This window comes from Oncorhynchus clarkii, chromosome 8 (assembly GCF_045791955.1).
Source record: "Oncorhynchus clarkii lewisi isolate Uvic-CL-2024 chromosome 8, UVic_Ocla_1.0, whole genome shotgun sequence".
Taxonomy (NCBI): domain Eukaryota; kingdom Metazoa; phylum Chordata; class Actinopteri; order Salmoniformes; family Salmonidae; genus Oncorhynchus; species Oncorhynchus clarkii.
Window position 1 is genome coordinate 13,162,007 of NC_092154.1, and position 22,352 is coordinate 13,184,358.

Here is a 22,352-nt window from a genome sequence, read left to right on the forward strand (position 1 = left end):
CTGGTTTAGAGCTTATCTGTTGGAAAGATATCAGTTTGTCTCTGTGAATGGTTTGTCCTCTGACAAATCAACTGTAAATTTCGATGTTCCTCAAGGTTCCGTTTTAGGACCACTATTGTTTTCACTATATATTTTACCTCTTGGGGATGTCATTCGAAAACATAATGTTAACTTTCACTGCTATGCGGATGACACACAGCTGTACATTTCAATGAAACATGGTGAAGCCCCAAAATTGCCCTCGCTAGAAGCATGTGTTTCAGACATAAGGAAGTGGATGGCTGCAAACTTTCTACTTTTAAACTCAGACAAAACAGAGATGCTTGTTCTAGGTCGCATAATTTTGCACGCCCAATTTTTCTGTTTTTGATTTGTTAAAAAAGTTTGAAATATCCAATAAATGTCATTCCACTTCATGATTGTGTCCCACTTGTTGTTGATTCTTCACAGAAAAATACAGTTTTATATCTTTATGTTTGAAGCCTGAAATGTGGCAAAAGGTCGCAAAGTTCAAGGGGGCCGAATACTTTCGCAAGGCACTGTATAGCATTTCTTAATTTTATTCAGTTTCTTTGGCTTTGATGCCTCATGATTGAGTATTGCTCTGTTTAAGTCGACTGATTTTGCTGTGATCTGATAGGGATGTCAGTGGGATGACTATGAATGCTCTGAGAGACTCTGGGTTGAGGTCAGTGATAAAGTAGTCTACAGTACTACTGCCAAGAGATAAGCTATAGGTGTACCTACCGTAACCGTCCCCTCGACGTCTACAATTGACTATGTACATACCCAGCAGAGCTGCAGAATTTGTGACCTGTTTTAGTTGGTTATGTTGTCGTAATTGTGCCTAGGGGGAGGGAAGGCTGTCACCACCAGGTAGGTGTTGTCCCCCTGTGTGCTGAGGGTGTCAGGTTCTTGTCCAGTTCTGGAATTTGTCGCCACAGACTAGTACATGTACTTGGCCTGGAAATGATTCATTTCCCCCTCCAGGATGGATAAGCTGTCATCATTAAAGTATGGAGATTCTAGTGGGGGGATATAGGTAGCACAGCAGGACATTTTTCTCTGTTGAGATAATTTCCTTTTTAATTTCTAGCCAAATGTGAAATGTTCCTGTTTTGATTAATTTAATAGAGTGAGGTAGGTCTGCTCTATACCAAATTAGCTTACCCCCTGAGTCCTTTCCCTGCTTTACTCCTGGTAATTTGGTGGATGGGATTACCAGCTGTCTGTAACCTAGAGGGCAACCAGTGGGTCCATTTCCTCTATACCATGTTTCTTGTATGATGATAATGTCTGTATTTCTGATTTATTTGGTGAATCCAGGTTCCTGCCCCTTAAGCCAAAGGCAGATGACCTCAGGCCTTGGATATCCCAGAATGAGATAATACTGCTGCACAATTAATCAAATGGCCACCCATACTATTTACATTTTTACACTACTGCTACTTGCTTTTTATTATCTATACATAGTCACATTACAAATGACCTACTTATTGTTGTGTCATTTTCTTGTGTTTCTTTTTTATTTATTTACCCTTTTTTACTTTAGTTTATTTAATAAATATTTTCTTAACTATATTTCTTGAACTGCTTTGTTGGTTAGGGGTTTGTAAGTAAGCATTTCACAGGCGTTGTGTTCCTCTCGCTCTGATCAAACAGATGTAATTTGAGAAACCCCAAAACATTCTACCGTGGTATCGGTTACCCAGGCGGGATTTTCATCTCTTTTATTTAAATCCTGGAATATAATAGACTGTGTTGGTTCTGTGTTCCCCGCAGATAAAACAGTCCTTGCATTCCTCATGAAATGTATCTGTTGAGATTCGGGAGGGGTGGCCGCCAGGTGTTGGGTTACAGCGCAGAGGCCCCTCCCTGCTCTCTGGGATTTAGAGAGAGGGGTTGTTAGTCGGCGGCTGTAGGGCGGCAGCAGCAGCCCACAGCACCTATGTTCAGTGGAGAGTCAGTGGAAGGTGCCCCCAGATGACCGACGCAGACGTCTGGGAATGACAGCCGCTGTCACCGAGAGTGACAGCTTTCGCTCTCTGTCGCCGCACCTTGACTAGCCTTGACTAGCCCCGGAGTGACGCGCTCTATCAGTCGCACGCCAAAGAAGTGACACGGAGCCAGTCAGAACTATGCCAGAGATGGAGAAAGGGAGACCACCGGAAAACAAACGCAGTAGGAAACCCGCGCACCCCGTCAAGAGAGAGATCAACCAAGAGATGAAGGTGAGGGGAAATCAGTTATTTGGCTTTTCTTTTAGCAGTGTTCTGTTTGTGAATAGTCTTAAGTAATGCCATGCTATGTCGTTGTCTTTAGGTCTCTTTTTATGTAGTGTTGTGTTGTCTCTCTTGTCGTTATGTGTGTTTTGTCCTATATTTTTATTTAATTTATTCTTATTTTTAATCCCAGCCCCGGTCCCCGCAGGAGGCCTTTTGCCTTTTGGTAGGCCGTCATTGTAAATTATAATTTGTTCTTAACTGACTTGCCTAGTTAAATAAAGATGAGATAAAAATAAAAGTGCAGATTGAGACTTTTGAGACATTGGGAGAGAGCTCCGTGCGCACTAATCACACAGTTGGAGGCATTCACAGACGCCATGAAAACTTCGATTTGTTCCCATTGAAACAATTCAATTTGCTTATAATTGAATGCCGTTATATTATTGAATACTTCCGAAATAATGATGAATGATGATAATGATAATGATGATAATTTCATATGATGAAATAAGACAGCTATATTGTATTACCTGGCCTTGCCACAATAAACCGACTGTCGGGAAATATAGCTTTCTGAGGGAATGAAAACGTGTGACTGTTTAATTAAAGTGTCACTCTTAGGTTATCTAATATTTGATGTCGTGTCCACTGAATGGTAGGTAGCCCTTCTGTAGTGACGCCATGTCAGTCCATCCGTAGCCTCGCGCAGCAAAGTCCAGTGGTGTTCCAGATGTGCGTCACCACCAAGAACACTTCACTTCTTCCACGCTTCGGCTGTGCGCGCACTTGTTGTAGTAGGCTAGTCTACATGTTTACAACAATGTAACGTTGTAAAAAATAAATACATTCGAACGAACATACATAGTCACATCACTTGAGAATATCCGCTAGGGCAAAGGATCAGTAGGCCGAACCTAAACAGGTAACCGTAGTAATTGTGCCCTTGGAAAGTGACTCAGAATCAGTTTCATGGAAACTATGTCTACTGTTTTATTTGGTGATTCCAATTCAAAACAAAATTGAATATGATGGTATTGGTTTCAGTCCTACTGCTAGAGTGCAAGTCTTGTAGTAGGCTAGGCTACAAGCCCACATTTTGTCAGCCTTCAGTTTAATGAGTTCTGACATTGGCCACTGGGCACAGATGTCAGTTCAAAGTCTAGTTTTGATTTACATTTGGTTGAGTTGTCAACTATTGTGAATTCAACATTAAATTAAATGTAAAAAATCGTCTTGTTTTGTGAGAGGAAATGTGCTCTTTTTGCGTAAGTGGTTTGGATGGTAGCTTTTGATATCCAGGGAGTGGTGTAGAATTGCAACTTAACTAATTTGAATGAAAACATGCTAAATGCTGTCTGTGCTTGATGTAAGTCAGCCCGGCCTGGATCTGAGCTGGATCCGGGGGTCGGCCCTGCGTTGTTGCCTTTGGTCAGGGTTCTTTCTGTGGGGCTTGTCACTCTCACAAAGCAGATGTTGGTCTGAACTGCCAATAAGAAACAATAACAACATTGTGGGAAGTAAAGCACAGGGAGGAGAAAGAAGAAAATTCCTGTCTCTCCCTAATGAGAAAATAGTGAGACAAAACAACACTGAATTCCATGTAATATAGGAGGACATGCCCTGATGGAACTGTTGATGTAGACTAGGCTAGTCCCACGGGATGCAGGCAGCACAGGCAGAGTACTACTTTGTGATTCTCAGACTTACAGGGAGCCACGTGGATCTACAAAACAGGCCTTGGGTGACCGCGGTAATGAACTGGGGCTGTTGGGCTTGAAGGTCAGTGGTGTAAGTGTGTGATTATGAAATAGAGAAGGGTAGATAAAGAAAGACAGATGGACAGATATATTTTGTCTAACTCTCACACAGATCAGAGAGACAGACAGACAGACACACACACACACAGTCAGAGAAACAGACAGACACACACAGACAGACAAAATATAACTCTCAGACAGACAGACAGATCACAGACAGACAGACAAAATAGAACTCTCAGAGACAGACAGACAGACAGACAGACAAAATAGAACTCTCAGAGACAGACAGACAAAATAGAACTCTCAGAGACAGACAGACAAAATAGAACTCTCAGAGACAGACAGACAAAATAGAACTCTCAGAGACAGACGGACAAAATAGAAGACAGACAGACAGACAGACAGACAGACAGACAGACAGACAGACAGACAGACAGACAGACAGTGATTTCAGGAGCTGTCTGTCTGTCTGCGGGCTGCTCCGGTCCAGTCCAGTGTTGTCTTAGTCAAGGGATCTATTTCAATACCACAGTCAAACCCACTCCTTCCATGCCAGACCGTAGCACAGCGCGGACACCAGATACCTGACTTTATTCATCGTTAGGCATATTTAGCTGGATATGATACCTCTACATACACACAAACACACCCGCACACACTTGGGGACACACACAATTCCTTTTCTTTGAAGCCCTGTCAGAGTGAGGAAAGCAGAGGGAAGAATGTGTAGTCAGTACCACAGCCCTGGTGTAACACTACAACAGGCAGACTGTCCACACTGGAAAAGGCTGAAACCCGAGAGGGAGTGCAGTGTTGGGTATCAGGGCTGGAAGGTGCCGGGTGGAGGGGGCAAGGGGAGAGGCAGAGGGAGGAAAGGGCAGGCGAGGGAGGGGACACACAAAGAGGGACTGGGTAGTGCTGGACACTTGGGAGAGGAGCAGGGGAGGGAAGGACTGGGTAGTGCTGGACACTTGGGAGAGGAGCAGGGAAGGGAGGGACTGGGTAGTGCTGGACACTTGGGAGAGGAGCAGGGGAGGGAGGGACTGGGTAGTGCTGGACACTTGGGAGAGGAGCAGGGGAGGGAGGGACTGGGTAGTCCTGGACACTTGGGAGAGGAGCAGGGGAGGGAAGGACTGGGTAGTGCTGGACACTTGGGAGAGGAGCAGGGGAGGAGGGACTGGGTAGTGCTGGACACTTGGGAGAGGAGCAGGGGAGGGAGGGACTGGGGAGTGCTGGACACTTGGGAGAGGAGCAGGGGAGGGAGGGACTGGGTAGTGCTGGACACTTGGGAGAGGAGCAGGGGAGGAAGGACTGGGTAGTGCTGGACACTTGGGAGAGGAGCAGGGGAGGGAGGGACTGGGTAGTGCTGGGCACTTGGGAGAGGAGCGGGGCATTTCCGAGAACCGTGGGACCTAGCGGTGGTGTAAGGTGTCCTGCTCGGATTTCTGCTAATTTCAGATCGGATTTCTGCTCCAATCCCCACTCGCCTCAAAGCCACAGAGGAGACGAGGTGGGCGGATGAAAAGAGAGAGAGACCTTTGTGTTGTTTTCTTTCATATGGTCTGAATGTTTAAAAAGCCAGGATGTTCACTTCACAACACATCTGCTGAGAACACTTCTTTATTTTGTCTCTTTTTTCCCCAATTAAAAGAGCTAAACAAAGAATGATTCATATATTTTACACTGGTATTAGGTTGGAAAACTTTTCCGTCTCCTATTTAGCAAGAGTAAACAAACTGCAATACATCATGGAAAAATAGTCATACTGTACTCCTCTGGGTTCCCTTGCTCATTTCATCCAGTCAGGGCTGGTCTGGAAGTCTAAAGAATCAGCACATTGATTCGCGACTGGAAGCTCTGGTTACATTTAAAGAGTGGGATAAAAAGTTCCACTAACAAACCTCGGATGTAAGGTCACTCACAACTGAACTTCACATTGGCTTAGCGTTAGCAAGCAGTGGCTCGGTTGTCCCGTCTCCTGCCATGTCCCCTGACTGACATAACCTATAATGTTGCTCAGTGATTTATTTTCCATTTTTCCTTTAGACGTTTGCAGAGAGCACCATGAATGAGCTCCTAGGCTGGTACGGCTATGACAAGTTGGAGCTCAGAGACTCCGAGGCCACCGAGATACGGAACTACCCCAACCGTGAGAGACGCCAGCAGCACGTCTCAGTTCTTAAAGGTGAGGGAAGGCCAGGGCCCTGTTCACTAGGCCACACCGGAGTAAAACGCTTTGCAATGGAGAGTGGAAATCTGTGTTTTAATTGGACAGGTAGTTCAGGTAGTACCTCCTTTTTCAAAACGATTCCTTTTTCAAAACGACCCAAGGTCATTTGTTAAGGTAGTATCCTTGTTTCACTCCCTTTCTAAACGTTTACTGCCTACTGAACATTTGCTGCCTGCTGGGCATCTGTACAATACAGCTAACATATTTAACAGAGGTCAGACAGAATTCACAAGTAACCCAGTAAGAGAACATAGAGGTTGTTAAATCCAGACATATTACTTCACCCTTCTTATGTTTCACTTACTATCATTACAGTAAACCTGTGTGGATGGACTATTATCTTTCTACAGTTTTCAGTGTCATTGTTTTCTGTCCATGCCCTTTAGGCTGAATCTACATCTGTATTTAAATTGTGTGTGTGGAGTGGAAGTGGTGCCAAGAGAAACTGACTGAATTCAGATTCCATTTTTGTTGGCACTTTACATGACTTTATATGTATGTTAAGAACATAAATTCACTCTGAAGTGACCCTAGATATCCTGTGCCTTCCAGAAAACTCGATGCCCAAATCCAAGAGCCTAGACAGCCCCATGACACTGGCCATGAGGAGTGGAGAGAGAGAATCATCCAGAGTCCCCTCTTCCTCCCCCGGTTCCTCCTCTCTGACCAGCCCTAAGGAGCAAAAGAGTGCCCCCGTAATTGTCCCGCTTATAAAGCCATCGGCAGGTAGGGACAGGCCTGAAAAAATCTCTCTCTCTCACACACACACACACACACACATCTACTGAGCATATGCAAACACACACCCTTTGTGTGATCAACTGGGTTAGAACCCATGTCTCCTGCACATCACAAAAGTGTTTTAGCCTGCCTAGCTAAAGTCTAGACATTATTCAGGAAGCTAACACAAGTCTTCAGGTCTCAGGCAAGGTTCCTCATCACACAGGTGTGGTTCACTAAATCACCCCTGTTACACTCACACATCATCATCATCATCATCATCATTACCATATGTAGCCTACGGTTCTTCAACACTCACACATCATCATCATCATCACTACCATACGTAGCCTACGGTTCTTCAACACTCACACATCATCATCATCATCATCATCATCACTACCATACGTAGCCTACGGTTCTTCAACACTCACACATCATCATCATCATCATCACTACCATATGTAGCCTACGGTTCTTCAACACTCACACATCATCATCATCATCATCATCATCACTACCATACGTAGCCTACGGTTCTTCAACACTCACAAGCTCCTTAAATGCTCATCTTCATCATCAAACACACTTCACATGTTGATGTTGATTCCTCTCCCCTTTGGCTCTGTCCACAGTGGAAGACGTGCAGAATGTGCAGATAGTGTGTGTGTGGTGTCAGAAGGAAGGGGTGAAGCGCTACTCTCTCTGTATGGGCACCGAGCTGAAGAGCTTCTGTAGTGAGAAGTGCTTCGCCGCCTGCCGACGGGCCTACTTCAAACGCAACAAGGTGAGGGATTCAACCTTGGTTCACCCTTATTTCAACTTGGAATCAATGGGACAATTTTAGGTCAGACAAAACTGACTTGTCAACTGCAGCAGTTCAGATGGAGAAAATGACACACACACACACACACACACACACACACACAGTGTTTTTTTATGGACAGGCCAGTGTTTTGAGGGTGGGAAGGGGTCAACGTTTGCAGAGGACACTTAGTTAGTATCAGTTACGGCTTAATGGAGGAAGGGCCAGTCATCATGTGGCTTGGGTCTGGAGGATCGGGAAGCAACAGGGAAGCAGTGCCTATACACAACTCCACTCCTATACACAACTCCACTCCTATACACAACTCTACTCCTATACACAACTCCCCTCCTATACACATTACCACCATTTTTCACCCTCCATCCAAGACATGGATACCCTCTCTTAGAGGCGCGGGCGGGGGTGTCAGGCAAGGCTATCCCCTTTCACCGTTCCTGTTGTTTTGCCGCGCTAGGTTTTATTCGCACGACAACAGACAGGGAGGGAAAGGGTGGAGGGGGGCGGGTCGTCTGCTGCCTACCTGCAACAAACCCTTTAGTTGGTGGAAGTGGGGATGGAACTGTGGCCGTTGGCTTGTCCCTGCTTGTTTCTTGGAGGGAGAAGGGCAGAGGGCCTGGGGGTGAGGTGTCCACTTTCAGTGCATACCTTACCTGCATCTGCTTCATGTTTCGTAACTCCACACATCTCAATGGGTCACAAAGAAGAGACCATAGAGAATAAAATGAGGGTTCAGGCTTGTCATCTATTTTATCTTACTGAAACATTCCAAAATGTTACCAAAACTTTTTTTAAACAGTCCCTTTGTTTCAGTGACCTCAAAGCCCATAGGTCAATGTACTCTGTTACTTTGCACCCCTATGACAAGGCAAATTGTGCAGTGGTTATTTTGGGATTGGTTATGTAAGTTTGTTTTAATGACCAACCACGGGAGCCTTGATGATTTAAAGCAACTGCTACTTCATCAACACTTGATGCTTAAATCCCATAGTGGATACTACTGAATCCAGGCTCTACTCTGAAACAGCTTTAACACAATCCGGTGTCCTGTTCATTAGGGCACACAATGTTTTGCAACAGAGATCTGTTATTGGACAAATCCAGCTAGTCCCTCCCATATTTGTTTGTTTCGTTTGGTGCCTAATGAACATGACCCAGCTCTTGATAGTTTGTTTGAAGTGTATAATGATGCAGCTTTGCCCCACTCCGTCAGGCCCGGGATGAGGACCTCCATGTAGGGGAGAGGTCCCCCCAACACACCCCTGCTGATAACTCACCACGACTCGTGCTGAACAGTGGAGGTGCCAGAGTAAGAACAAAACACAATCCACTTCGTAGAAATATAATATACTTTTTAAATAGTTTAGCTCAAAGACTAGTTATGCATTGATGCATGTTTGTCTTTGAGAGCTACTTCAAAACATGTAGGGGCAGTTTCTAGGACACAGATTAGGGGACAGTTCCTAATACACAGATTAAGGGGCTGTTTCTAGGACACAGATTAGGGGACAGTTTCCAGGACACATATTAAGGGGCAGTTTCCAGGACACAGATTAAGGGGCAGTTTCCAGGACACAGATTAAGGGGCAGTTTCCAGGACACAGATTAAGGGGCAGTTTCTAGGACACAGATTAGGGGACAGTTCCTAATACACAGATTAAGGGGCAGTTTCTAGGACACAGATTAGGGGACAGTTCCTAATACACAGATTAAGGGGCAGTTTCTAGAACACAGATTAGGGAACAGTTCCTAATACACAGATTAAGGGGCAGTTTCCAGGACACAGATTAAGGGGCAGTTTCCAGGACACAGATTAAGGGGAAGTTTCCAGGACACAGATTAAGGGGCAGTTTCCAGGACACAGATTAAGGGGCAATTTCTAGGACATAGATTAAGGGGCACTTTCTAGAACACAGATTAAGGGGCAGTTTCTAGGACACAGATTAGGGAACAGTTCCTAAAACACAGATTAAGGGGCAGTTTCTAGGACACCGATTAAGTGGCAATTTCTAGGACATAGATTAAGGGGCACTTTCTAGAACACAGATTAAGGGGCAGTTTCTAGGACACAGATTAGGGAACAGTTCCTAAAACACAGATTAAGGGGCAGTTTCTAGGACACCGATTAAGGGGCAGATTCTAGGACACAGATAAAGCCTAGTCCTAGACTAAAAATAATTATTGATGGAGATTCTCCATTGAGTTTGCTTTTTAGTCTACGACTAGGTTTAACTGTGGGTCTGTGAAACCGCCCTGTAAAGGGATAGTTCAGGGATGTTACATATAGTATTTCCATATTTGTTTCCTTACCTTTGCCAACAATTAGCAACATTAGCCATGTAATTTAATCTCGCCTGTTAGCATGGATTATTTTTCATGCCCAAATCAGCTCAAAATAGCACAATCAATTTAATATGATTTGGTTATGACATTTAACACATGCTGAACGGGGGAGATTGGTTTACATTGGGAATTTGTCCCAAAATGCGAATGTTGCTAATTGTTGGAAGTGGCTAGGTTAACAAAATCAGTATGGATTGCAGTCACTCCTTGGCCATAGACTTCTTTCAAGGTAAAAAATTAAATAAATATCAACATTTGTAAAATCCCTGAACTATGCCTTTGCAAGCTTTGTGAATAAAGCAGCTTTTCACAATACTGTCATATAGAATATTCCATATTTTATATTACCATTTCTACGACATATCATTTCTACGACCAGTCATTTGCGTTTTCCTTTTCACATGTCACTTAAGTAACTCTTCACAGTCTCTCTCGCCTGTACCGCAGGTGTGCAACTGGTGCAAGCACGTCCGCCACACCAAAGAGTACCTGGACTTTGGCGCCGGTGAGGAGCGGCTCCAGTTTTGCAGCACCAAGTGTCTGAACCAGTACAAGATGGATGTGTTCTACAGAGAGGCCAGGGCCACTCTCACCAGCTCCAGCCCAGGAAGACCAACCCAGGAGGGGAGACCCGAGTCCACCGGAGGGGTCCAGAACCAGAAGCTCCTGACCCCTGAATCGTGGAGCAGCAATGCTGGGGACGTGAGGGGGACGACCAGGTCGCCCAAAGGTCAGACGCCGATCAATGGTACAGCGGCACCAAGGACTGTGTCTCCATCCGAGGCGTCATCTTCGTCATTGAAGGTTAACATTTCAGGACTGAGGCACCTGGAGAGGCACGTCCTGCCACCACCCGCGCAGGTAGCGAGCCACCACCCCGCCCCCCCCCCTCCTCACCCCCCCATGGAGCACCACAAGGCCATGCCTCAGATCCCGCTGCCCTTCATCCGGCCCCCTCTCCACGCCCAGGGCCTGAAGAGCCCCCTGGCCAACCCCCCCAGGGGCCACCCTGGCCCCCCTTCCAGCCCCATCCACCAGCCTCCCCCTCACTCCCCCCATCACCCCCACCAACCCCACCTCCAGCCCCCATCGGCCACCTCCATGAACCCACCCGGAATACACCCCTACCCGGGGGCCTACTTCCCAGGCTTGCATTCCCCCCCTATCAACATGATGGGGCTCCGTGGCCCCGTGCCCATGCTCCCTATGATGAACTTTGGGGGATGGCCGTCCTTAGGCCCCTTCTTCCCCCAGCCCACGGTCCTGGTGCCCTACCCCATCATTGTACCAATCCCAGTCCCCATCCCCATCCCTATCCCAATACCCATACCCCCTAAATCTGCTCCTCCAGAAGCCCCAGGGGTCCCCCACAGTGGGGTTATCCAGCCCGTGCCGGAGGGAATAGAGGGGGGACGCTCCAGGGGTGTCAATTTGCCTTCTCCCAGGAGCTTGGCGGCCAACAGATTGGGTAGAACCACCAACCAGGGTCTCCCCTCACCCTCAGACCACCCCAGAAGGGACATCACAGATTGGGTGAAGTCGGAGAGGCAGGCTCAGTCACCCATGTCGATCCCTCACAGTGCAGTGTCCTCCCCCAGGGCTCGCTACGATGCTTCCCCATCTTCCACCTCAGTGATTGAGGGGCTGTCAGACTTTAAGCTGAGCCAGCAGCAGCAGCCAGAGAGGCAGGTCATCCAGAGAGTGCTCCAGAGGACCCCGGTCAAGCTGGAGCCCAACCCCCACGGAGTGGTGGACCTGTCGGGTCCGGGTGAGCCCGGAATGGGGCAAGGCACCAGGCTGGTGGATACCAGAGTGGACCACCACAACCACCACCATGACATTATCAAACCCACCCCTCCACTAACCCAGTCACCCCCTCTTCTGCACAACACCGCCTACCCCCAGAGCCCTAACATACGACCCCCCTTAGACACCCCACCAACTCCCAGAGGGGAATGCAGCAGCCCTCCCTGCGATACCGCCACCCCCTCCCCCTCAACACTCCCAGACGTCCCCAAACAAACAACACCGTCATCATCCCCTGACCCTCCTCCCAGCCCAGACTCCTCCCAGTCTCAGAGAGAGGCCCCGCCTCTTGGCCCTGACGCCGCCCTCAGTGAGCTGGAGGCAGTCAAAGAGAACAGCTGCTCCAATGGCCAGGTCCAGGTTCCATCCCTCCCCACCAGCCAATCAGAGGGGCCCTCGGCCGCTGGCGACTCCGAGGACCCCCACGTCCCAGATGAGGACCATGCCTATGCCCTGCCCACCCCCAACCTTACACCCACCAGAACGGGCAGTGCCCCCACCAACACCCCCACCACTCTCCTCCTGCCCAAGCTTAGGGACAAGGGTGTTCTACTATGCCCACCGAGTGTGGCTGGGCCTGGGGACATGGAGCCTGCTCTGAAGAGACGGTGCCTCCGCATCCGAGATCAGATCAAGTAGGGAAGGGAGGTAGGTGTCTCTTGTTACAACAGGTTTTTGGGACACTAAGGCAATGGCGATGTAAGAGAGGAATCGGAATGAGAAAGACAGAAGACGTGAAAATTAGGTAAAGGAACTTTCATAAAGATTAAATAAGATTAGAAGGCACACAATTAACTGTTTCACTCTATCACCAACACACACACACACACACACACACACACACACACACACACACACACACACACACACACACACACACACACACACACACACACACACACACACAGACAGAGAGAGAGACAGACAGACAGACAGACAGAGAGAGAACCCCGTAGGAAGCAAGCAGACATCCAAACAAAGCACTGTCACAGGCCCTGCCTGATTAGGTGATGCCTTTTCAAAATGACTCTCACTTTCTCTATGCTCTGCCCCTTCCTCTGGCCTAGCTATAGCTATAACCCTAGAGCTGTCTGTCTGTCCCTTCCTCTGGCCTAGCTATAACCCTAGAGCTGTCTGTCTGCCCCTTCCTCTGGCCTAGCTATAACCCTAGAGCTGTCTGTCTGTCTGCCCCTTCCTCTGGCCTAGCTATAACCCTAGAGCTGTCTGTCTGCCCCTTCCTCTGGCCTAGCTATAACCCTAGAGCTGTCTGTCTGCCCCTTCCTCTGGCCTAGCTATAACACTACAGCTGTCTGTCTGCCCCTTCCTCTGGCCTAGCTATAACCCTAAAGCTGTCTGTCTGTCTGCCCCTTCCTCTGGCCTAGCTATAACCCTAGAGCCGTCTGTCTGTCTGTCTGTCCCTTCCTCTGGCCTAGCTATAACTCTAGAGTTGTCTGTCTGCCCCTTCCTCTGGCCTAGCTATAACCATAGAGCTGTCTGTCTGTCTGCCCCTTCCTCTGGCCTAGCTATAACCATAGAGCTGTCTGTCTGTCTGTCTGCTCCTTCCTCTGGCCTAGCTGTATCCATAGAGTTGTCTGTCTGCCCCTTCCTCTGGCCTAGCTATAACCCTAGAGCTATCTGTCTGTCTGTCTGCCCCTTCCTCTGGCCTAGCTGTATCCGTAGAGTTGTCTGTCTGCCACTTCCTCTGGCCTGGCTATAACCCTAGAGCTGTCTGTCTGTCTGCCCCTTCCTCTGGCCTAGCTATAACCCTAGAGCTCTCTGTCTGTCTGCCCCTTCCTTTGGCCTAGCTATAACTCTAGAGCTGTCTGTCTGCCCCTTCCTCTGGCCTAGCTGTATCTGTAAAGCTGTCTGTCTTCCCCTTCCTCTGGCCTAGCTATAACCATAGAGCTGTCTTTCTGTCTGCCCCTTCCTCTGGCCTAGCTATAACCATAGAGCTGTCTGTCTGTCTGTCTGCTCCTTCCTCTGGCCTAGCTGTATCCATAGAGTTGTCTGTCTGCCCCTTCCTCTGGCCTAGCTATAACCCTAGAGCTATCTGTCTGTCTGTCTGCCCCTTCCTCTGGCCTAGCTGTATCCGTAGAGTTGTCTGTCTGCCACTTCCTCTGGCCTGGCTATAACCCTAGAGCTGTCTGTCTGTCTGCCCCTTCCTCTGGCCTAGCTATAACCCTAGAGCTGTCTGTCTGTCTGCCCCTTCCTTTGGCCTAGCTATAACTCTAGAGCTGTCTGTCTGCCCCTTCCTCTGGCCTAGCTGTATCTGTAAAGCTGTCTGTCTTCCCCTTCCTTTGGTCTAGCTATAACCCTAGAGCTGTCAGTCTGTCTGTCTGGTCCTCTGGCTTAGCTTTAACCCTAGAGCTGTCTGTCTGTCTGTCCCTTCCTCTGGCCTAGCTATAACCCTAGAGCTGTCTGTCTGTCTGCCCCTTCCTCTGGCATAGCTGTATCCGTAGAGCTGTCTGTCTGTCTGTCTGTCTGTCTGCCCCTTCCTCTGGCCTAACTGTATCTGTAAAGCTGTCTGTCTGCCCCTTCCTTTGGCCTAGCTATAACCCTAGAGCTGTCTGTCCCTTCCTCTGGCCTAGCTATAACCCTAGAGCTGTCTGTCTGTCTGCCCCTTCCTCTGGCCTAGCTATAACCCTAGAGCTGTCTGTCTGTCTGTCTGCCCCTTCCTCTGGCCTAACTGTATCTGTAAAGCTGTCTGTCTGCCCCTTCCTTTGGCCTAGCTATAACCCTAGAGCTGTCTGTCTGTCTGCCCCTTCCTCTGGCCTAGCTGTGTCTGTAAAGCTGTCTGTCTGCCCCTTCCTCTGGCCTAGCTATAACTCTAGAGTTGTCTGTCTGGCCCTTCCTTTGTTCTAGCTATAACCATAGAGCTGTCTGTCTGTCTGTCTGTCTGTCCCTTCCTCTGGCCTAGCTATAACTCTAGAGTTGTCTGTCTGTCCCTTCCTCTGGCCTAGCTGTATCTGTAAAGCTGTCTGTCTGCCCCTTCCTCTGGCCTAGCTATAACCATAGAGCTGTCTGTCTGTCTGTCTGTCCCTTCCTCTGGCCTAGCTGTATCTGTAAAGCTGTCTGTCTGCCCCTTCCTCTGGCCTAGCTATAACCCTAAAGCTGTCTGTCTGTCTGCCCCTTCCTCTGGCCTAGCTATAACCCTAGAGCCGTCTGTCTGTCTGTCTGTCCCTTCCTCTGGCCTAGCTATAACTCTATAGAGTTGTCTGTCTGCCCCTTCCTTTGGCCTAGCTATAACCATAGAGCTGTCTGTCTGTCTGCCCCTTCCTCTGGCCTAGCTATAACCATAGAGCTGTCTGTCTGTCTGTCCGCCCCTTCCTCTGGTCGAGCTGTATCTGTAAAGCTGTCTGTCTGCCCCTTCCTTTGGCCTAGCTATAACCCTAGAGCTGTCTGTCTGGTCCTCTGGCCTAGCTATAACCCTAGAGCTGTCTGTCTGCCCCTTCCTCTGGCCTAGTTGTATCTGTAAAGCTGTCTGTCTGTCTGTCTGCCCCTTCCTCTGGCCTAGCTGTATCTGTAAAGCTGTCGGTCTGCCCCTTCCTTTGGCCTAGCTATAACCCTAGAGCTGTCTGTCTGTCCATTCCTCTGGCCTAGCTATAACCCTAGAGTTGTCTGTCTGCCCCTTCCTCTGGCCTAGCTATAACCCTAGAGTTGTCTGTCTGCCCCTTCCTCTGGCCTAGCTTTAACCCTAGAGCTGTCTGTCTGTCTGCCCCTTCCTCTGGCCTAGCTATAACCCTAGAGTTGTCTGTCTGCCCCTTCCTCTGGCCTAGCTTTAACCCTAGAGCTGTCTGTCTGTCTGCCCCTTCCTCTGGCCTAGCTTTAACCCTAGAGCTGTCTTTCTGTCTGTCCCTTCCTCTGGCCTAGCTGTAACCCTAGAGTAGTGAGGAGTGCCAAGTTACTGAGATTCTCTCTCTTTGGCGCCATTCTCTTTAGTGGCCATGCGCATATTGTGTGACCCGTGTGTGTGTGTGTCTCCATTGCACCGTACAAGTTCAATCAAACAGTGCTGCATTCAAATCCGTTTTGAACCCAGGTCTGGTGAGAAAGTATGTTTGTGTGTGTCTGAGTGAGGTCCACTGGTCAGCAGCTCACCAAACACACCACGCTGTGATATTATTTTCTCCTATGAGCCTCCACTCTTCTGCCCCAGCCGTCTTTCTGGTGTTGTCGTGGAGACAGTGGCGATCGTCAGACTTGGCGGCGCTGTGGATGTTTGTGTGCTGTGAATATGAGAGCCAGCCCTCAGTGATAGAGCTCTGGGGCTTCAGAAAACGGAGCAGTAGAACCGGAGAGATCCGGCTCCGTGTGTCATCATAATGACTGGCCCAGGCCCCGGCTCTCGGTATAGTGGTGTGGAATCTTCTCCTCTCATTAAGTAGCATTCTCTCATCTTCTCTCTCCCCCCTCTCCTCCTCGCCCCTCTCCTCTCCTCTCTTCTTCTCTCCTCTTCTCATTATTTTCTCCTCTCCTCTCTACTTTCTCCTCTTCTCTTCCCTCCTCTCCTCTCTCTTCTCCTTTCCTCTCATCTCCCATTTCCTTCTCTCTCCTCACAGCTTCTTCTTCTTCCATTGAACCAGATGTTCTATGGAAGACATACAGTACATTACAGTAACAACCCTAACGACCAATCAGATTGGAACCCTCCTTACTTTCGACCAATCAGATTGTTCTCCGTGTTCCCCTTTCCAGATTGTTCATTCAAATGGTCCTGTTGCCACCCAGAGCTGTGTGTGATTATGTGCTCATGTTTCAGTTTTACATCGTGGGCTTAATGTACACATGATGACCGAAAAGGTTTTCATTTCCAGTTACCTCTACTTACTCCCCTTTCCCATCGCATATCAAAGACGTTGAAAGGTCAAGGGTCATCTTAATAAAAGATGGCTATTGGCAGAGAGTGACACATAACCCCATAACTGGTTTTAACTGGTTTAGCGTATACTCCCAACAACGACATGCCAGAAGTATTAAACGATTTGCTTTTGCAGAGAACGATGTCCCTGCTTCACCCTTTGTCATTTGTTGTGGTTTTGCGCGGTCCGCCGTTTCCCTTAGTAACCAATACATATGAAAATCACAGTGTGTTGCCAGCATTGCGCAGACGGATTTATTGCTTGGTGTTCTATGTAAGGGGAGCCGGTGTGTGTGTGTGTGTGTGTACATACGTGCACGCGTGCCCGTGTGTAATGGGAGCTGGGCTGCGTTCATAGTCGACTGATTTTAGTTTAGCACCTCTCAGCGCCAAGGGGAATATGGTTATCTAGTTCCATTGTGTTCACTGCTAAAAGTCTTCTTTAAAAAAAACATTTAAAGTATTTTAGCTCTGACAGAATCAACAGGCCAACTGGAGGATTGGAGGATTTCACCTCAGGAAATAGGCCGGTTTCGTCTCAGTTTTCCCTGCCTTTATTTGGGCTATTTTATTGCCATGCGGAAATGGATCCCTCCACATTGGTTTTTGCAGAGCGTTTGAAACTAAAACGGAGAGGGACACAGGCAGTAGAGTTAGAGAGTGCAGAGAGCAATGGCTTCTTGGCCCCTCGTACGTGTGCGTGTACATGTGTGTGTACATGTGTGTGTACATGTGTGTGTGTGTGTGTGCTCTTGTCCGCATGTGCATTTTTACTCCCCAAAAAGTCCTGCAAATTCACGAAAAAACAAAGCTGTTTGTGTGTGTGTGGTGTGTGTCTGTGCGTGCGTGCGTGTATGTATGTGTGTGTGTGGTGTGTGTCTGTGTGTGCGTGCATGTATGTATGTATGTGTGTGTGCATGTGTTCAGCACAGATGTTCTTGGTTTGATAGTGCCCTAAACCTCATTCTCACAGTGACTGGGTGGATTAAGGGAGGATTGATAGACGGCAGATTGATAGATGGCAGACTGTAATATGGATGTAAATGGAACTGAAATTGACATCTTTCTCGCTCTCATCCCTGCCTCTCCCTGTCTTTCTCTCTCCGTTTTTCTCTCTCTCTCTGTATGTGATGAACAGGCTCACTGTACAGCGGTACCAGATCCAGTGCCCCGCCCTCTTGGGTACATCACCAGCACCAACGCCCTCCCTCCAACCCATTACTCAGCCACCTGGGAGATCAACTCCACCCTTCTTCTGACCACGACGTGCCAATCAAGGAAGCAGTCCAATGGGAGAAGCAGTCCAATGGGAGAAGCAGTCCAAGAGCTCAATGTTGACTTCCAGTACATTCACAGCACAAGAGTGTGTGTATGTTTGTGTGTGTGTGTGTCTATGCACGCCGTTATGTACCTTTATGTGGCATTTCTGGACCTTCCCAAGGGACAGACAATTCCATCTCTGATCTCTCCCATAGTCCAGGAGCCTATGAAGCCAGCCCAAAGAGCCCACTCAGCCCAGTTCCAATCCTCAGCCATAGTCAGGGGCTCTACAGTGCACTAGATGGTAGGCTGCTAGGCTACGATCAGCAGCCTTGTGTGGTCTTCTCCAATAGAGACTGAACCTGATCTCTTTCCTGGGGAAATGGTTTGTTTTCTCTGCTCGGCTCCACACAAAGAGCCACATTGTTCCTCTCCCCCATATCCCACACTGACTCTCCTACTCTGGTTTTGGGTTACCTGGCTAACAGGGGCTCAGGCTTCAGGAGGAGTTTGTGTTTTTAAATTGTTCTGTCTGACGGAGGGCCAGGAATATGTGTGTACCCTTCTCCTTCTTTCCTGTCCTTTCCACCCCGCAGTCCCCTCTCCAATGGTACACACACTAGTCCTAAAGTGTGACTCTGACACCAATTGCTTGTTAATGTCCTCTTCCCCTCCTATTTCCCCCCTCTATGGACGAGGGGACGAGGGTCAGTTCAGCACATTATTCTCTGGTGGTTTTCTGTTTGAAAGAGGGATGGAGACCCTTGGGGCAATGAAAAATGACAAAATAATTAACTGTAAACTATGTAATATGATAATGAAAGAGAGTCCCATATATCATGAAATCCACAATTTGTGACTTGCCTGAGACCGGAAGACTTGTGTCAGCTCCCCAAAACTAATGCCTAGGTTTTGGCTCGAAGGGCTAACACTTGTGGTGATCCGGAGACCCAGCTTTCGAACCCTGCCATGGGACAGAGGTAGATCATTTCAGTGTCCAAACCTACTCACTCTGTTGACGCTCTTTATCTTACTCAGATGACTCCTTTTGGTGGGTTTGGACAGTCATGTTACCAGCCAGGGTATTATTTTGAACTGTCAAAGGCTGCAAAAAAGCAGCTATCAGTATTACAGTTTCCCCTAGTCTGGGGGTTTATAATGATGATACTAACTATAAGCCTGGTCCCAGATCTGTTCATGCTGTCTTGCCCACTCTTCTGGTCATTGTCATGCCAAACAGCACAAACAGATCTGGAATTAGCCTGAAAACGATCTAGTGGGAGCATCATCATCTGGAGGCCTTGCCAACACTCATCGTCACATTGTGAGAATTCACTTTTAGTTTTTGCTTTACATAGACTTTATAATAATTTATGAATGATGCCTTCATAGATCTCCAGAAAGTGCTTTATTGATTTTTATTTCGATCCTGATTATTATACTGTATTTGTTTGCGAGTGCCGAAGCTCTTACCAGTGTCCAAATGTTTTGTTTGAATTTGTCCACTAGAGTGCAGTGTCTGTCTATGGAACATAGCAACTACCTGTCTCATATACCTTATATAAATAGAGTTTTCAATAGCGTACACAATTGTTCATTCAACCATACATTTACTGCCAATTATAAGTCTTGTCTTTTTTCTTGACAGCCCAGTTTCAACAATGCCTCGATCTATGCCTCGATCCAGCCACAGAACATCACTTATTGCCATCACTATAGCCAAAGTAGAACATTGCCACAACCATAGAAATACAATTCCTAGAAGGATGTCCCCATTCAAGTCAATGAGGCCATAATGGGTCATTCTATTTCTATGGCCACAACAACATTGCCAAGTCATTGGCTGGAAAGCAGACTCCTTGCTGCGGGGGAGTGACCACACTGGCTTTCCAGGGTCTTTCTATAGTCATGACCTCGAATAGCCTCCTGACCCACACTCCCCTCTCTCGCACACCCACACAAACACGCACACACATGCCTCTGCAATCTCAAAACTGCATTCCAAAAAGCACGTCAATCAGCATGTGTAACCATGGTGAAAAGTAGCTAATTCCAGTCAACATGCTCACCTTAGGTTATACCCTGTAGTGTCATTGTAATCTTAGTCTGACCAAGGGACTGTGTCAACAACTAGTATATGAGTCAGTGGTGACGTCACTTGGCATCTCTATACTATCAGTCTTGTGATATCGGGGATACTCCCCTAGCCATACCTTTAGTGCAGTGTTTCCTAACCCTGGTCCTCCAGGACCCCCAACACAACACAGTTTAGTTGTAGACCTTGACAAACACACCTCATTCAAGTCATTGAGAGCTTGATGATTAGTTGACAAATGAATAAGGTGTTCTTGTCCATGGTTACAATACAAATGTGTGCTGTTGGGGGTGTTGGGAAACACTGCTTTAGTGGCCAAGAAGTGAACAAAAAACTGCCATGGTATATTACACATCTGCCTATAGTAACTAACTCAAACCCTAACCCTATAGTATACTACACCTACCATCACTGTCCCTCACCTGTTTATTCAAGACTTTGGGGGAGAATTGGGAAGAACAAAAAAAAATGCTAAGTTGTCTGAAACCCATAGATTGTGGACTCGGGACACTCATTGAACATGTAAGGCACCGTATAATTGACAATTCACAGATTGTTTGTATTTAGGCCTAAATTAATAGGATCAACTGGGAGCTGTTTGGTGGAGACCTATTTGTAAAGTGAATAAAGGCTATTCTGAGAACAACAACATCATGTGTTTTTCATGTCTGATGTCATTGTTTACTTTGTATTACAGAACAAATATACTTTTCAATGTAAAATGGTCTAAGTATAGCAACCAAGGTCAAAACTATTCACTGAAACGTAACATCCGAATGTGGGATAGATAATATTCTCTCTGCCATATCTTGGCTGTGTCCAAAATGTCACCTTATTCCCTATATAGTGCACTGCTTTTGACCAGAGCCCTTTGCCCTATATAGTGCACTGCTTTTGACCAGAGCCCACAATAGGGTTCAATTTGGGATGCAAGTCTATCTCAGTTAATGAAGTTGTTACAATTAAGTAATAACGCACAACGGGATGTGGTATATGGCCAATATACCATGGCTAAGGGCTGTTCATAGCACGACACAAAGCGGAGTTGGCCATATACCACAAACCCCTGAGGTGCCTTATTGCTATTAAAAACTGGTTACCAATGTAATTAGAGCAGTAAAAATAAATGCTTTGTCATTCCCATGGTATACGGTCTGATATACCATGGCTGTCAGCCAATCAGCATTCAGGGCTCGACCTCACCCAGTTTATACTTTAACACATTTGACAGAATGACAGAATATCTGGAATGATTTATTCCATAAATGTCTAGCATACTTTTACAACCTTTGTTTTGAATACAAATTCCAGTTTTGATTTGATAAAAATACATAAAATCTATAGAATGCCATTAAAAGCGGTATAAACTTTTACAACATTTTATTTGAGTAAACATTCTAGTTATGATTTGATAGAAATACATAACATCTATAAAATGTCATTTAAAGCTGTATAAATCAATAACCTTTTCACAGATTATGACAGAAGAATCAAACTAGGTATGATTTATTCTATAAATGTATAGCATACTTTCACAACCTTTTGTTGAGAGTAAAAATTCCAGTTTTGATTTGATAGAGGGAATGTAGTCCGTCTAGAGTACATGTGGTCAAAGTTCAAACCAGTCTGTTGTACCCTATTAGAAGGGACCTGGCATAAGATTCTGCATCTTCAGTCATATTAAATTACAGGAAAAAACTATGGGATGAAGGGGTCAGGCCTGACTAACAAAAAAGACAGGTGGATGGATCAACATGGACCTTCCACAGTGGAGATAAGGAAAACTAAGTGTGACCCATAACCTACACTCCCATTCAAAAGTTTGGGGTCACTGTTTTTGAAAGAAAAGCACGTTTTTTTGTCCATGAAAACAAGATCAAAATGATCAGAAATACAGTGTAGACAATGTTAATGTTGTAAATGACTCGTAGCTGGAAATGGCAGATTTTGTGGGGAATATCTACATAGGCATACAGAGGCCCATTATCAGCAACCATCACTTCTGTGTTCCAATGGCACATTGTGTTAGCTAATTCAAGTTTATCGTTTTAAAAGGCTAATTGATCCTATGAGGACCTTGTGGATCAGATGTACCATTATACCCACTGATCAAATGTATAACAGACAGACACTGCTAAAAAGGGGTTGTTTGTGATATTTTCACTCAGTTGCCACTTTATTAGGGTCACCATCCTATTCACAAAAATAAATTGCTCTTACATACAGTTGAAG

The 22,352-nt window shown here is 46.9% G+C and overlaps 1 protein-coding gene across 3 annotated transcripts; it reads left to right on the top strand.

Annotated features, from left to right (window-relative positions):
• The first annotated feature begins 1,877 nt into the window (after nt 1-1,877).
• LOC139414954 (sine oculis-binding protein homolog B-like) lies at nt 1,878-20,769 on the top strand. 3 transcript variants are annotated; one of them, XM_071162610.1, is made up of 8 exons: nt 1,908-2,231; nt 6,032-6,170; nt 6,768-6,941; nt 7,571-7,722; nt 8,972-9,067; nt 10,528-10,905; nt 11,080-12,555; nt 17,904-20,769. In XM_071162610.1, the coding sequence occupies exons 1-7, from the start codon at nt 2,139-2,141 to the stop codon at nt 12,544-12,546; spliced, it is 2,499 nt and encodes an 832-aa protein (XP_071018711.1). In that variant the 5' UTR covers nt 1,908-2,138; the 3' UTR covers nt 12,547-12,555; nt 17,904-20,769. The 3 variants fall into 3 exon arrangements, with proteins under 3 accessions (XP_071018709.1, XP_071018708.1, XP_071018711.1); XM_071162608.1 differs by having other exon boundaries at nt 1,878-2,231; nt 10,549-12,555; XM_071162607.1 differs by having other exon boundaries at nt 1,895-2,231; nt 10,528-12,555.
• Nucleotides 20,770-22,352: the final 1,583 nt, after the last annotated feature.

Bases quoted from the DNA above. Each gene is read 5' to 3' on its own strand.
- LOC139414954 (XM_071162607.1), top strand. From the start codon at position 2,139: ATGCCAGAGATGGAGAAAGGGAGACCACCGGAAAACAAACGCAGTAGG. The intron at 6,171-6,767 runs GTGAGGGAAGGC...TGTGCCTTCCAG, and splicing joins GCACGTCTCAGTTCTTAAAG to AAAACTCGATGCCCAAATCC. The intron at 6,942-7,570 runs GTAGGGACAGGC...CTCTGTCCACAG, and splicing joins GCTTATAAAGCCATCGGCAG to TGGAAGACGTGCAGAATGTG.